Source organism: Hippopotamus amphibius, chromosome 4 (genome assembly GCF_030028045.1).
Source record: "Hippopotamus amphibius kiboko isolate mHipAmp2 chromosome 4, mHipAmp2.hap2, whole genome shotgun sequence".
Taxonomy (NCBI): Eukaryota; Metazoa; Chordata; class Mammalia; order Artiodactyla; family Hippopotamidae; genus Hippopotamus; species Hippopotamus amphibius.
In genome coordinates, this window is record NC_080189.1 from 16,295,203 (window position 1) to 16,310,392 (window position 15,190).

General features: G+C 41.9%; 1 protein-coding gene across 1 annotated transcript in view; it reads right to left on the reverse strand.

Annotated features, from left to right (window-relative positions):
- The window catches only part of AKR1D1 (aldo-keto reductase family 1 member D1), a 43,853-nt gene extending 29,370 nt beyond the window's left edge, over positions 1–14,483 (reverse strand). Inside the window, exon 1 of the mRNA XM_057733366.1 lies at positions 14,318–14,483. Coding sequence (XP_057589349.1) covers positions 14,318–14,410 — 93 coding nt within the window. The 5' untranslated portion in view covers positions 14,411–14,483. The remainder of the gene's footprint in view (positions 1–14,317) is intronic.
- Between the last annotated feature and the right edge of the window lie 707 nt (positions 14,484–15,190).

The window sequence follows — 15,190 nt, forward strand, 5'->3', positions numbered from 1 at the left end:
ATATAGAAAATGAAAACTAGGCTATAGTAAGAGATTAGTGATTGCCCGGGGTAGAGGGTAGGGACTGTGGGTGTGAGTCACAAGGAGGGATTACAAGGGAGTTCAAAGTAACTTTTGCAGTGATGGACATGTTCACTGTCTTGATTATGGTCTTGATTATGGTGATGGCTTCACAAGTGTATACATGTGTCAAACTCCTCAAATTGTAAACTTTAAATACATGCTGTTTGTTGTATGTCAATTATACCTCAATAAAGCTGGGAAAAAATGATTGTCAGGGGCGTGTGTTACATTTTTCAAGATACATTTTATCAAATTTGTCAGCGGAAGCTTTGTTCATTTTATTAACCTGCAGGAAGCATAAGAATGAGAAAATTCAAGACCAAAAAACCTGACAAATTCTTAGCACTTGAGGTATAAGTTATTCATTTTTCAAATTGTACATAAATTACTGCTCTTTAGTCATGATGACATTTAAATATACAAGAGTGTGCTTCATTTAGTTACATTTTTTCTTAATGAGAAATGGAGGACTTGATGGAGACTTTCCTCAAGACAAACAACTAGTCTCATCAAATTAAAATTACAGATCATCTTTTAGGTTGTGTATGGGGAGAGGCTTAATTCTATTTGTATGTAGATTTTTATTGACCTCATAGTCAGATGATGATCATTCCCATCTCGTTCACAAATGTTGAAAACTATTTGTGCTTGCTTCTGTATTTTCAGTGTTCTATCCAAATGCTTGACAATATCATATCAGACAATTATTGATTTGTTGTAAAATGAAAGAGGCAAGGAATCTCTTGTATTTCTAGTGACTTTATAGTCCTGGGCTGGAAAGAAGACAGTGTTGGGAGCATAAACTGTATTTTCTTTCCCTATTTCAGTTAAAAGTCATTACTACTAAGGTAAGAGGATATGAAAAATGAACCAATTGGCTACACAGATGGGATTAGAAAAAAGGATTCATAGTCACAAACATAAAATAGTTGGGAAAGGGAGACACACTTTCCAGGAATGTCAGAAATATTAATACTTCTTTGGTGACTTAACAACATGATCAATAAGGCTTGAACAGAAATTGAGACAACCCTCCCCCACCCCAAGCTGTAAAATGAGGTGTTATGGATGACAATTGTGACAAGAAAAGCACAGTGGGAAGAGGAGGGTTGGGGTAGAATCAGAAATTTACAGGGGAAAAATAAAAATACTGCTTTCTTTCTTGGGTATATACCCAATACTAATGAAAAGAATAAAGTTCAATATGAGTAGTAAATATATCTCAGACATGTCACTGAGATTTTGTGGGCTGGAACTGATAGTTTAAGTACAGAGCTAAAGTAAATTTAATACAAGGGGAAGAGCCCAAAACAATGCCTATTAAATTATATGATTATATTTTCAAAGGTTAGCAAGAGAAGCAGCATTTAGGATAAAGAAAGGGTTAAAGACTAGGACTAAGGTAGGAGTGTGGTACTGACTCAGCCTGAGTAATGTATGGACGATGCTTTATTTAATAAAGATTATAGTACAGCAGCAAGTTCTAGTAGTGAAAAGCTTCAATTATTCAGTTATCATTAAAGAGCCTTTTCTAAAAGCTCTTTACTCGCTAAAAATATTCTCTCTTAGATGGCAGAAGCAGCAATGAGGTGAATTACTATTTTGGACTTAATTCTAATCAACATGGAGGAACTATTTGGAAATGTGGACATGAGAAAAATACTTCTTTGTAAGTCTTACACGTAGCATAAGAGAATTCTATATATAAATTCTGACAGGTTCTCTGGGAAAATCCATTTTAGGGAAAAATAAGAAAGCTCAAGTAGAATACCATGTTTGGAGACTCAAATAAGTGATATGATAGGAGAATCTAAAATGCAAAACATTTGACTCCATAATTAAGAACACTCTCAGTAAAATAAAGAATTCTGTTTTCTGAAATGGACAACAGCACTCTTTATCCACTTAAGAAAGGGGGGAGTCCCGTAAGAATGAGAGGTGATACACCCTAGGTCAGTATCCAGCATATGGTGTTGTGTGACCTGTAAGTGGAATACAGGAGTCTGAAAACCCAGCAGGCTTGGTATCACTCCCTTTGACCCATTTAGAAAACGTGTGCTTTCCATCCCTCAATTTTAGGCTCTGTGGATCTAAAGGTCCTAGTTGCTGGGGGAGAACAGGCTCCTTATTTCCAGAGTTGAGCATTCAAGGGGAAAAGCTGCCATTTTGGCAGGGGTAAGTGAGTTGGAGGTGGTGGGGCTCCTCCATAATTACACAACGGGACAGGGAAGAAAATGTTTGGCATCTAGGCCATCCAGTGATATACCCCTTCCCAGTTTTGATAGTTAATGGACAATGACCTGAGTAAATGACGTGAGAAGGGTAAGTTGATCAGACTCACACAACTCAGAAATGACGATCTGGGTCATAATATCAGGTAAACCACCTAGACCAGCAGAGATATAGGCTAAGGGTGCGGAAGTCTAGAATGGGGAATCTCAGAGGGAGAGATAAGTATAAATTGCAACTTGAAGACAGCTTTAGTGGCAGGAGCTGTATTCATCCTGTTAACCTACCTCTTTAAAATTTTTTCCAGGAAAGAGGCCAAATGGAATTCTGGAAGCACTTTTCCCAGGGGTGAACTTAGCACACATAGCCAATCGGTCTAATTGGCACCAGGGGTAGACTAGTGGATGGTGTGGGGTGTCCCCTAGTAGAGAGGCTCATCTGCTCAGCTGTCAGGAGTCCTGGCTTCTGAGTACTCACATCGATTCCCTCTATGGATGACACGAGGGTATAAAAGCCTTGTCCCCTTGACTCAGTAGAATTCTCTGGCACCATTCCCATTCCAGAGCTCTCTATGGGGTTGGTGAGCTCCTGCATCACAGTTCAACCCTCCCTACTTCACAGACCTGTTGTTCTCACTTCCTTACAGGTCTGGTTCCTGAGACTACACCCCAGTAAGCCTCCTGTGTGAAAATTTCCTTCTCAGAGGCTGTTCCCCAGAGTATCCAAACTAAGACACTTGGGTAAAGGAGGATTTCTTAAACAAACTAAAGAAAGTGCTAATAATAAATTAGAAGAGTGATAAATGTGACCACATTAAAATTGAGAAACTCTGGTCATCAGAAGACTATTAAAATAGTAAAAGGCAAATGGGTAGAGATAGTTTTATATGACGTAACTGACAAAGGACTCATATCCAGATATTTTAAAAATCCATCACATAAATAAAAAAGGAAACTCCAATAAAGAAAAATGCATAGAAGGCACAGCCACTTTACAAAAGATATACAAATGGCTAACGAAAATGTGAAAAATTGACCATCTTCATGTGGAGTAAAGAAAATGCAAACTAAAACCACAATGAAAGGAGAAAAGGGAACCCTCCTGCATTGTTGGTGGTAACGTAAATTGATACAGCCACTATGGAAAACAGTATGGAGGTTCCTTCAAAAACTAAAAATAGAACTACCGTATGACCCAGCAATACCACTACTGGGCATATATCTGGAGAAAATCATAATTCAAAAAGATACATGTACCACAATATTCATTGCAGCACTATTTACAATAGCCAGGATGTGGAAGCAACCTAAATGCCCAGCAACAGATGAATGGATAAAGAAGATGTGGCACATATATACAATGGAATATTACTCAGCAATAAAAAGGAATGAAATTGAGTTATTTGTAGTGAGGTAGATGGACCTAGAGTCTGCCATACAGAGTGAATAAGTCAGAAAGAAAAGAACAAATACTGTATGCTAACACATATATATGGAATATAAAAAAAAATGGTATTGATGAACTCAGTGGTAGAGGAAGAATAAAGACACAGAGGTAGAGAACAGACTTGAGGACATGGGGTGGTGGGGAAGGAGAAGCTGGAACAAAGTGAAAGAGTAGTGTTGACATTCATATACTACCAAATGTAAAATAGATAGCTAGTGGGAAGCAACTGCCTAACACAGGGAGATCAACTCCATGATTGCTGATGACCTAGAGGGGTGGGCAAGGGAGGCTGGGAGGGATGCCCTGGAGGGAGGCTCAAGAGGGAGGGGATGTGGGGATATATGTATAAATATAGCTGATTCGCTTTGTTGTACAGTGGAAACTGGCACAACAGTGTAAAGCTATTATACTCCAATAAAGACCGGGAAAAAAAATAGTAATAAAAAAAAACCCACAATGAGAGATGATTTTACTCTAACTAAAGTTGTGTAAATTAAAAAGACACCAAGTATTGGTGAGAATGTGGAGCAAGAAGTTCCCTCATGAATTGTTGGGAGAAATGTAAATTATATGACTACTCTCAAAATTGTCTATATTGACCTCATCTACTAAAAACTGAAGATACTCATACAGTGCATATCTTAGCATAATTCATGTACATGTGCAATAAGACATATATAATACTCTTTGTAACAATATTGTCTGTGAAGTCCCAAACTGGAAGCAATACAAATGCCTACCAATAGAATATAGGTACTGATATACTGTTTTAATTAAATATTATACAGTAATAAAAATGGTTGAAGACACAACACAGGTGAATATTACAATGTAATATTTGGAAAAAGAGGCAAAACAAAAAATACTGCGTTCAGTGTGTTTCCATTCATAGAAAGTCCAAAAACTCAAAATTTGAAAAGATGTACACACCCCTATGTTCATTACAGCATTTGTTACAATAGCCAAGATATGGAAGCAACCTAAGTGCCCACCAACAGATGAATGAAGAAAGAAGATGTGGTTACATAACACACACACACACACACACACACACACATACACACACATGGGAATATTACTCAGCCATTAAAAAAGAATGAAATAATGCCATTTGCAGCAAGATGGGTGGACCTTCAGTTTATCATACTAAGTGAAGTAAGCCAAGCAGAGTAAGACAAATACGATATGGTATCACTTATATGTGGAATCAAAAAAAAATGATACAATGAACTTATTTACAAAACAGAGATAGACTCACAGACATAGAAAGCAAAATTGCGGTTACCAAAGGGGCAGGTGGGGGAGAGGGATAAATTAGGAGTTTGGGATTAACATATACACATATATAAAATAGATAACCAAAAGGATGTACTGTATAGCACAGGGAACTATACTCAATATCTTGTAATAATCTATAAGAAAAAAGAACCTGAAAAAGAATATATATATATACATTGAATCACTTTCACTGTATACCTGAAACTAACACAACATTGTAAATCAACTATACTTCAATTAAAAGAGAGAAAAAAGATTTTTTTTAAAGTTGTATGACCTTTAAAGGGAGTCAAGATGGCAGAAAAGTAGGAGGGTATGGAGTTCATCTCTACCCATAAATGCATCAAGAATATATCTACAAATGGAACGATTCTCACAGAGCATCTGCTGAACAGTAGTAGAGGACCTCGGACACCTAAAAGGACAAGAAAGATCCTAGTAACTGGGTAGGATGAAAGAAAGAAGAGGGGGAAAAGAGAAGAGGAAGTGGGATGGGACCTGCAGCCCTGGTGGGCAGCTGAAGGAAAGGAGAGGTTTCCGAAGCCGGGGAAGCCCCTGCACCAGTAGGGAGATCAGTGAGAGCAGAAGGAGGAGCTTTGGGGGCTATCAGAGGAAAGTGCAGCAACCAGCCTGTGGCAGGCGGGACAGAATGAGACCTACACAGATGGTCCGTGCCACAGCCCTGAGCACCCCAGCCTGACAGATGTGTCACCAGGGTGTATGGGGCCTGGGTGCTAAAATGTGGGGTTTGGAGAGCAGACCTGGGGAAAGGGCTGCTGTTGGCTGTGCAGAGACAGCCTGAGGGAATGGGAGTGAGGAACTCCACAACTGGGAATGCTCGTGGAGGAAACCCACGCTGCCGTAGAAGCGAATTGCCCTTGTTAAGTGACCCATAAGAGGCGGGGCCACCATTGCAGCCTTTCTCCCCATGTGCGGCCCCTGCCTCACCCTCCCTGGGCACTAGGAGGGGCTCCCACTGGGGCAAGCACTTTCGTGACCCCAGCCAAGGCTGCATCCTCGCCCCCCTCCTTGCCAGGGCAGACTTATGTGCTCCAGGGCAGAATTGGGAGCAGACCCCTGTGGGTGTCCCACATGCGGAGGTGGTGCTGAAACCACAGCTGAGCCCCAGGGGCTGCGCAACTAAGGAAGAAAAGCTGAAATCTCTCCTCGTAATTGTGCAAACCGTGAACTGACACACCTGCAATCAGCTTTGTAAGCTCAGTGCCTGCAGAACGTCTAAATGGACAACAAGTGCTCCTGCAGCTAAGACGGGCCTAGCTTTAGCAGCTGTAGACTTTGTGGGCACTTACACGGAGAGATTGGGCCAGGCCAGAGTCTGAGCTGCCCTGATAGCACCCACAGTGGGTCCAGATCCAAGATTACTGCAATCCTGGGACCTGACTTCAGTGGATCTGCACTGGTGGCCTGGTGAAAACAATGTCTGAGAGACACCAGAGCCAACTGCTGGCGTACCCGTAGTTAAGGTGGGGCCAAGAGCAGTACCAACAACAGTGTAATCTAAGAGCTTGCACAACTGGTAAAAGGTGACACAACAGAGCACACCCATCGGTGAACATCTCCAAAGGAGGAATACTCAGTGGCTTCTGTCCCAGGGGGAGTGCTCCAGTCCTGCCTACCTCTCACCGCAGATCAGACACAGCTAAGAAACAGATCCGGCAGCCTCTACTCCAGCATCTAGGAAGCAGACCCCACCTCTTACAGGGCAGTGACAACCACAGAGCAAAGGGGAGGCCCTGCTCAATATCCAGTGCAGGCTCTGGTCACCACAACATCAGTCACACCTCCTATCAAGAGGATAATGGCCAGCATACACCGAGGAAAGAAATGGCAGACATCTATACTAAAAACAGCCCTCACACACAAAAAAATTAAACCCATGCAGGCTACACAGGGATGCTCCCACCTAAAAGTAGCCCTCCATGACAGTATGAGGGTCTGCATTGGGAGGAAGAACCCCCACAGCATTTAGCCTTGAAGGCCAACGGGGCTTGAGTGCAGGAGCTCCATAGGGTTGGGGGAAACAGAGACTCCACTCTTGGGGGGCGCACACAGGTCTCACGTGCACTGGGACCTGGTGCATACATAGGAGTACCTCCATAAGAACACGGGCTGGACCTACCTAGGGGTCTCGGAGGGTCTCTTGGGGAGGCGAAGGTTGACTGTAGCTCACTGTGGAGGCAAGGACTCTGGTGATGGAAGACCCAGTGAATACTGATTGTAGTGAGCTCTCCCAGAGGTCCACAATTCGGCACCAAGACCTGGCTCCACCCAACGACCTGCACGCTCCAGTGCTGGAAAGCCTCACGCCAAACAACCAACAAGACAGGAACACAGCCCCACCCATCAGAAGACAGGCTGCCTGGGACTTCCCTGGTGGTGCAGTTTTTAAGAATCCGCCTGCCAAAGCAAGGGACATGAGTTTGATCCCTGGTCCAGGAAGATCCTACATGCCTCAGAGCAACTAAGCCTCTGTGCCACAACTACTGAGCCCATGCGCCACAACTACTGAAGCCCACAAGCCTAGAGCCTGTGATCCATGACGAGAGACGCCACCGCACTGAGAAGCCTACACACTGCAACTAAAAGTAGCCCCCACTCACCACAACTAGAGAAAGCCCATGCACAGCAACGAAAACCCAACACAGCCAAAAACAAACAAACAAAAAACCAAAAGAAGCAGCAGACAGGCTGCCTAAAGCCATACTGAGTTCAGAGCCACCTCAAAACACACCCCTTGACATGGCCCTGCCCATCAGAGGGACAAGACCCAGCTCCACCCACCAGTGGGCAGGCACCAGTCCCTCCCACTAGGAAGCCTGCACAAGCCCCTGTACCAGCCTCACCCACCAAAGGGTAGACACCAGAAGCAAGAGGAACTATGATCCTGCAGCCTGGGGAAAGGAGACCACAAACACAGAAAGTTAAACACAAATGAGATGGTAGAAAAATATGTTGCCAATGAGGGAACAAGATAAAAACCCAAAAGAACAACTAATTGAAGAGGAGATAGGCAATCTACCTGAAAAATTTGTATGACCTTTAGAAAAAAGAAAGAAAATAATTGCCAAAAAAGTTAGATGACCAGGGGCTTCCCTGGTGGTGCAATGGTTAAGGGTGCACCTGCCAATGCAGGGGAGATGGGTTCTATCCTGGGTCAGGAGGATCCCACATGCTGCGGAGCAACTAAGCCTGTGCACCACAACTACTGAGCCTGCGCTCTAGAGTCCACAAGCTACAACTGTTGAGCCCACGTGCCACAACTACTGAAGCCCTTATGCCTAGAGCCCGTGCTCTGCAACAAGAGAAGCCACTACAATGAGAAGTCTGCACACCACAATGAAGAGTAGCCCCTGCTCTCTGCCACTAGAGAAAGCCCACGCACAGCAACGAAGACCCAATGCAGCCAATAAATTAATTAATTAATTAAAAGAAAAGTTTGGGGCTTCCTAGGTGGCGCAGTGGTTAAGAATCTGCCTGCCAGTGCAGGGGACACTGGTTCTATCCCTGCTCCAGGAAGATCCCACATGCCGCAGAGCAACTAAGTCCGTGCGCCACAACTACTGAGCCTGTGCTTTAGAGCCGTCAGCCACAGCTATTGAGCCCATGTGCTGCAACTACTGAAGCCCACACACCTAGCGCCCATGCTCCACAACAAGAGAAGCCACGGCAATGAGGAGCCCACGCCCCACGCCCCACGCACCGCAACGAAGAGTAGCCCCCACTCACCGCAACTAAAAAGAAAACCTGCACACAGCAAAAAAAAAGACCCAACACAGCCAATAAAATAAATTAATAAAAAAAAAAAAGTTTGAAGACCAATTACCTCTTGAGGGAGGGAGGGTTTTGGAATGGAAAGGGCACACAGCGGGCTTCTGGGGGTTGCTATGTTCTAATTTTGGATCTGTGTGGTGGTTACTCAGATGTTAGCTTCAAAAGTATTCACCCCTCTGTATATTTCAAAATTTTGTGTTAAAAAATAAGGAAGTAGATCAAAAATAAAAGGTAAGTGACCCAAATAAATTAAAAATTTTAGATCCAAAGAATGTAGTGACTTGGGCATGAAACACCCATTTTTGGCCTTGGATCTACTATTCACGCTCCTTTGTTTGGATCCATCCAATGGGTTGCCAAGCTTTGTAGAGTCTACCCCATGATTTGTATCCTTCAGCCAATTTACTTCTTTTCTAAGCTCCAGCCAAATTATTTTCCTCACAGCCACCAACCACGTTCAAGTCATTATTATTTTTTGCCTGATTTATTGCAGAAGCCATCTCACTTGATCTCTATGTATTTCATCTCTTCTCATTTTCGTTCATTTTAACTTTGGCAGGTTAATAGCTTTGAAATACGAACCTACATTTTTCTCCCTGGTATTTTTTGGTTACCATCTACCCCCAAGACCCAACCATTTTTTGCAGCTTGATGTGCAGCATTCATTGCCTCTGGAGAGGAATGACATAAAATGTAGAAGTCAGTTCTTGGTATTTGATTTCTAAGAGCCAAGGCTTCTGTGGCAGGAGTGTGAGTGTGAAGGGGTCACAGGTACTGCAAAGAACTCAGGATACACACTCTACTGAAAGGAAAAACAAACACCAGCTGAATTATATTCTTTGACCCTTAAAATACTATACCATATAGCATCTTACAAAAATATAAATGAGTCACCATTACTTAAAAATTAATTACTTTAAATATTCTCTGAAAAATGTGAGACGATCAGGCCACACTAGACTTTTGTTTATTCATGAGAATTGGCCGTAGTGGAGAAATGCCATCTTCGTTTAGAGTAGTGAGTGGAATCCCTGGTACTCTATTTATTGTGTTTTGTACCAGCAATCATCTTCTAAGTGTTATTTGCATGTGTTTTTTGTTTGTTTTTTTGTGTGTGTGTTTTGGGGGTTTGGGGGGTTTTTTGTTTGTTTTTGTTTTGTAGCAAAGAAGAAAAGAAAGCATTTCTGGCACTTTTATCTACTACAAAAATGGGAAAGCAGAACAAAACTGAGAAATAGACTTGGATCTCCCGGACCACTTATTTATGGTTTCTGCCTTGTCCCTGGTCCCTTTAGGTAGAGATTGTGAGAATACCCTCAACCCTGATGAAGATTCTTGCATGGACCACACTCGAATCAGACTCCTTTGAACTCTTTTCCAACATGGATTTTCACACTTATCTCTGCTCCATCTAAGCTTATCAAGAATCCTGCTGAGTCAGTTTAACCACAAACTCTCACTCTCCATATCTGATCACCCTTGATATCAAATCAGGTTCCTCATCCTCCACCATGCCCCAGGAGATGTCTAGTCATCCCGCCTTGTCTTCAGCAAGAATCTTGTTAGGTCGGTTTAGCCAGAATTGCCCCTTATTCCTGATATTTCCTCTTAGTAATTTTCTATCCATGGACCCCAGCCCTGCTCCTTGGTTATAAATTCTCACTTGCCCATGTATTGAGAGTTGACACCAATCTCTCTTCTCCACTACAAAACTCCATCACAGTGGCACCTTGATGTTTCAGACTCTTCCTTAGTACTCAAGAGCTTGGACTTCACCTTTCCTTTGCTCTGCATGCAAAGTCTTTGGCTCATTCTTCAGAGTGCATAAACTGTTCACAGCTACAGAAATCTTAACCAGGGCCACCCGGGAAGGGATACTGGATCAGTTACAACCCCAATTTACCCTCCTGGGCTACTCATTCCCCATAGCTTGGTGTTTCCTGATCTACCCCATAACTAGATTTGTTCAATGTTACTTTCATCTTTGAACAAGTGTTACCTCTTTTAAAGCACTTCAGCTTTATATTTTATTTATATGTGTATCTATTTTTTCTGCCTTCAGTCACTCACAGGTTTTAAATCCCTTGTTTCTAACCCATTGTTTCGATCCCTGTGTTACCTAGAAAAATGGTAGGCACAGAATAAATAACTGAATTATTGCCCATTTTCCAAAATATTTACCATTGGTCCCAGACTTGTGTCATTTGCACGCGTGGTAACATTCTTGAGTTTTACTTGAAGTTTTTGATGAATATTGGTTATTAACTCATAGGATGATATGCATAAAAACCAAATTAATTTCTATCAAAGCAGAAAAAAGGAACAAGATTCAAAACTCCTGCCTATTGGACTTTCTCAGACAGAGATATAGGGAGAGAGACAGGAAGAAGGGAGACCTGCTGGAAGGCTATTATAGACTATTTCATTCTTGTATGAAAACATTCTGGGAAGCTGTCCTAGGGAAACAGTGCATAACTAATTTGTACATCTTAGTTTTCATGAGTTAGTGATCATCAAGTGCGGAAATGCCCAGAGTGCTTGGTGCTACTAAATGTTGGTTCCATCTCAAATTCCCTGGCTCCACAGGCATGAAACACCTTTATAAGAAAGTTGGGCATATTAAGAGGAAAAAAAACATCTTCGTAAGTCAGGAGAAGCTAGGATGGTTGGCCTCACACAGCTGCACAGTAATGTTCCTCCAAGCTGCTGTCCTATAGTTCCTATCGCCACTTGTGACAGTGGAGTCTCAACTGGACAGATGCTGGAGGAGAGTGTGTTGTTAGTCTTCCTTATCTCAGCTTTTCACCTCTGCTCCCACCCTGCCTCCCCCTAAAGACAAGCCTAAATCTTCCTCTGGAGCCTGCTGCTAACTTTTGCATCAAAATAGAACAGGATCCCAGGACAAATATTGACTGACTTGATTATATATACAAAATGTGAAGCATTTCAGTTAAAGAGTTACCTCAGCCTGTCATTCTCCTTCCACCGCTTATGGAATGGAAGGTTCTGAAAAGGACCTCTAGCATGCTGAGGGGAGAAGACTGAATTTTGGCATCAGATTGCATCTCTAGGACTAAGACTCTGACGTTAAATCTAATGTGGTACTTTTATTTCCTGGTGACCGACTTGGGCATGGGTACTCCTCGTATCTGTCTCACCAGCCCTGGGTAGATGGTGAGGGAGTTGTCAGTTGTGTGGCTTTGAACTGAAAGCACTGAGTGCTCCACCTCCAAGATACTCCACCCTCCCGGCTCCCTGGCTCCCCCTCAACCCAGCTCTACCTCTCCCCCTCCCCCAAATCTTCCATGGTGGGTATTTTTCTTCACATTAGAGTTTCCGATTTCATGAGACATGCCGTTAGCTCTGTATTGCTGATCACAAATGTGGTTTGTGCATGCACAATCTTCATTTCCAGTAGGATTCCTCTAATGTCATATTCTCTAACTGCAGTATGACATCTTCTGAAGTGAGTTACAACTCTTTTTTGGGAAATGACACATGACTGCTTTTGAATGTCTCAACCCTGTAGAACTTAATATTACCAGACACACAGCAGGCACTTAATAATATCTATTGGTAGATGCAGCACTTTGAGCCCCAACTGAGTTTCAGGAGGTAGTAGATAGATAGAAAGATAGATAGATGTGCAAGTAAGGAGCCATATAATTGATAGGGAGCCATTGAAATAAGTAGAGGCATGACATAATCAGATTCACATCCTAGATCTATCATTCTCTCTCTCTCTCTCTATCCGTCCATCCATCCATCCATCCTAGGTACTTTCTGGATATATATTCCTAGTTACTTTCATATATAGACATACACATAGAAAGTCATAGAAATATACAGCTTCATTGACATAACATATATTTACAACAGGTAATATAGTATAGGGATTTAGAGGATGGGATCTGGGCCCAAACTACATTGGTTCAAATCCTAGTTCTCTTCCTCAGCATTATAAGTTTGGGGCATTTTATTTTCTCTCTCCCTGCCTCAGTTTTCTCATCTGTAAAACGGGGTAAAATGGTATCTCTTTCATAATGTTGTGAGGATTAAATTAGAGAATGCATGTACTATAAAGTACTAAAAAGAGTTCCTGGCACATGGTTAAGTGTTAAGAAAATTGTGGGTATTATTATTTATGCATTTACATCTCCATATCCTCTGGATGCTTTCATTCACTTGGCAAGCATTAGCTGAACACCCAGCACATACTATACTGGGAATACAGGGGTGAACAAGACATGGTCTCTTTCCTAATGGATTTTACATCTTGTGGGGAAGATTGCACAGAAACAATGGTTACAACATAGTGTGATGAGTGCTACAATAGAGTTGAGCATAAGGCGCTATGTGTACAGGCAGGAAGAGCTAGTTGTGGTGGCTGGGAGGTGGGTTTCTAAGGAGAGGTATCCTCCCGCTGAATCTTGCACATTTAGTAAAAATTAGCCAGCTCAGGAGAATGTGTGTTCAGGTGGAGGGCAGCATGTTCAGGGTCATGGAGATAGAGCTGTTCAAGAACTCATGTTTTATATGTAGGGAGAAGTAGAAGAGTGGTGGTAGGTGCTGCTGGACTGACAGGTCTTGACTGAACCATAAGGCCCAATGTGCAAGTAAGGAGTGTGGCCTCTACCCTGTGATTGATAGGGAGCTATTGAAAAATTAAGAAGAGGCATGACCTAGTTAGATTTGCATCCTTATGCCTCTGTGCTTCTCATTCTGCGTACAACGTCCTGCTTCAGCTCTGCTTCTCTGCCTAACTAACTCATACTCAGCTTTACAGATTTCATTCACACATGATCATTCAAATTTCAGTAGCATTTCTAGACATAGCAACTGTTTATTCTGGTAATCAGCATTAAATGTTGAATTGCAATGTGGAAAGCAGAAAGATATTTTTCTTACAAGTAGAAGCTTTTCTGTGTTTTAATGGAAACCCACTTCAGTCCTCATGGTCAAATCCAACTATTCCCTTTCCTGTGTTTTCCTAGAGTTACTGTTTACAATTCTCAGACAGCATTTACTCTTCATTGTTCTATGATTAGTTAGTTATTAAAGACTCTGTTTCCTCTATTAGATTTTTAATCCCTAGACAGCAGAGACACTATTCTCTTCATATTTGCAGCTTCCATAGCCTAGTGCTTCACACATGGTAGGTTTTCACTAAATGTTTTGTTAGACTGAACTAAAAATTCTCAAATATGAACTTAAAAAAATCATAAACCATCAATTCAAAAATTTTGTGTGCTTCAGTTCAACCCAATAATCAGCATTCAGGCTGAATTTTAGTAAAAGAAGCAGAAAGGTCCCATTCTTAAAAGCCAAGATACTTTAAAATCATAAACTGATCTCGTTTAACCGTTGGCTCAGTACTTAGCCAAACAGCAGTCCTTCAAGGTTGCATTCATTATTACAAAAATTAAATCAATGAAATCCATTCAAAATGAATTATAGATTATCCTTTAGGAGAGTTTTAATTAAAAAACATATAGAGAGATAAGCTTACCAGTTTAGGCTCTGAGTAGGTACCAAGTCCGATGATAGGAATGCTGTTTCCATCACTTAGAGGTATGCGGTGATATGCAGCACTGAGGTACATCTTGGAGAGTCTGAGGTTTCAAATTTCTAGAAATGATTCTGAACACCACAGAAAAGCCTTTTTGAAAAGGTGTCCTAATGCCTATTTAATCAAAGAAAGGAGAGCCAGAGGGAGGAGCAGTGGGAGGGAAGAGAGATTTCTCAACCTATTTTTTTTTCTTTTTTTTTTTCAGGTTGTTCTGGAAATCCTGAGATTGTCCTTTGAACTTATCAGAGGCATGTAAATAATTACCCATTTTGATCTTATGCTTACTTCCCTGCAAAGAAATGATTTTAAAAAGAAAAGAAAACAAATCTAGCTGGCTTCTGTCAGCTGGGATGCTTTTGTTGGCAAGTAACAGACCTATTGCAAATTCTCTTAAATAATAAAGGAAATTTATTGGTCTATATTCCTGAAAACTCCAACCTTAGGGCTAGCTCCAGGTGCGGCTAGAGCAAGTTTTCCAGGACTTCCCTAGAGATTCGAGCCAGCAGGAGTGGGAAAGGGTCTGGAATTTTTATCACCTAGTAAGTGGGAAACTGGACTGGAGGAGAAAATATGGCCAGGAACCAGTTTCTCACTCTCCAGTTCATTTCTCTGCCTCCTTGCTCTCTCAGCGGACTTTATCACTGAAAGATGGTAACCAGTCCTTAGAGTGACGGTTCCAGGCTCAAACCCAACAGAAAAAGGTATTTTACATCATAGCTTACACAGTAATCCAGAAATAGGTCCAGTTGGCCTCAGTTGTCTTTCTTAGTTCATGGAGCCAACCACTAAGTCAATCATAGGGGTCAAAGAAAA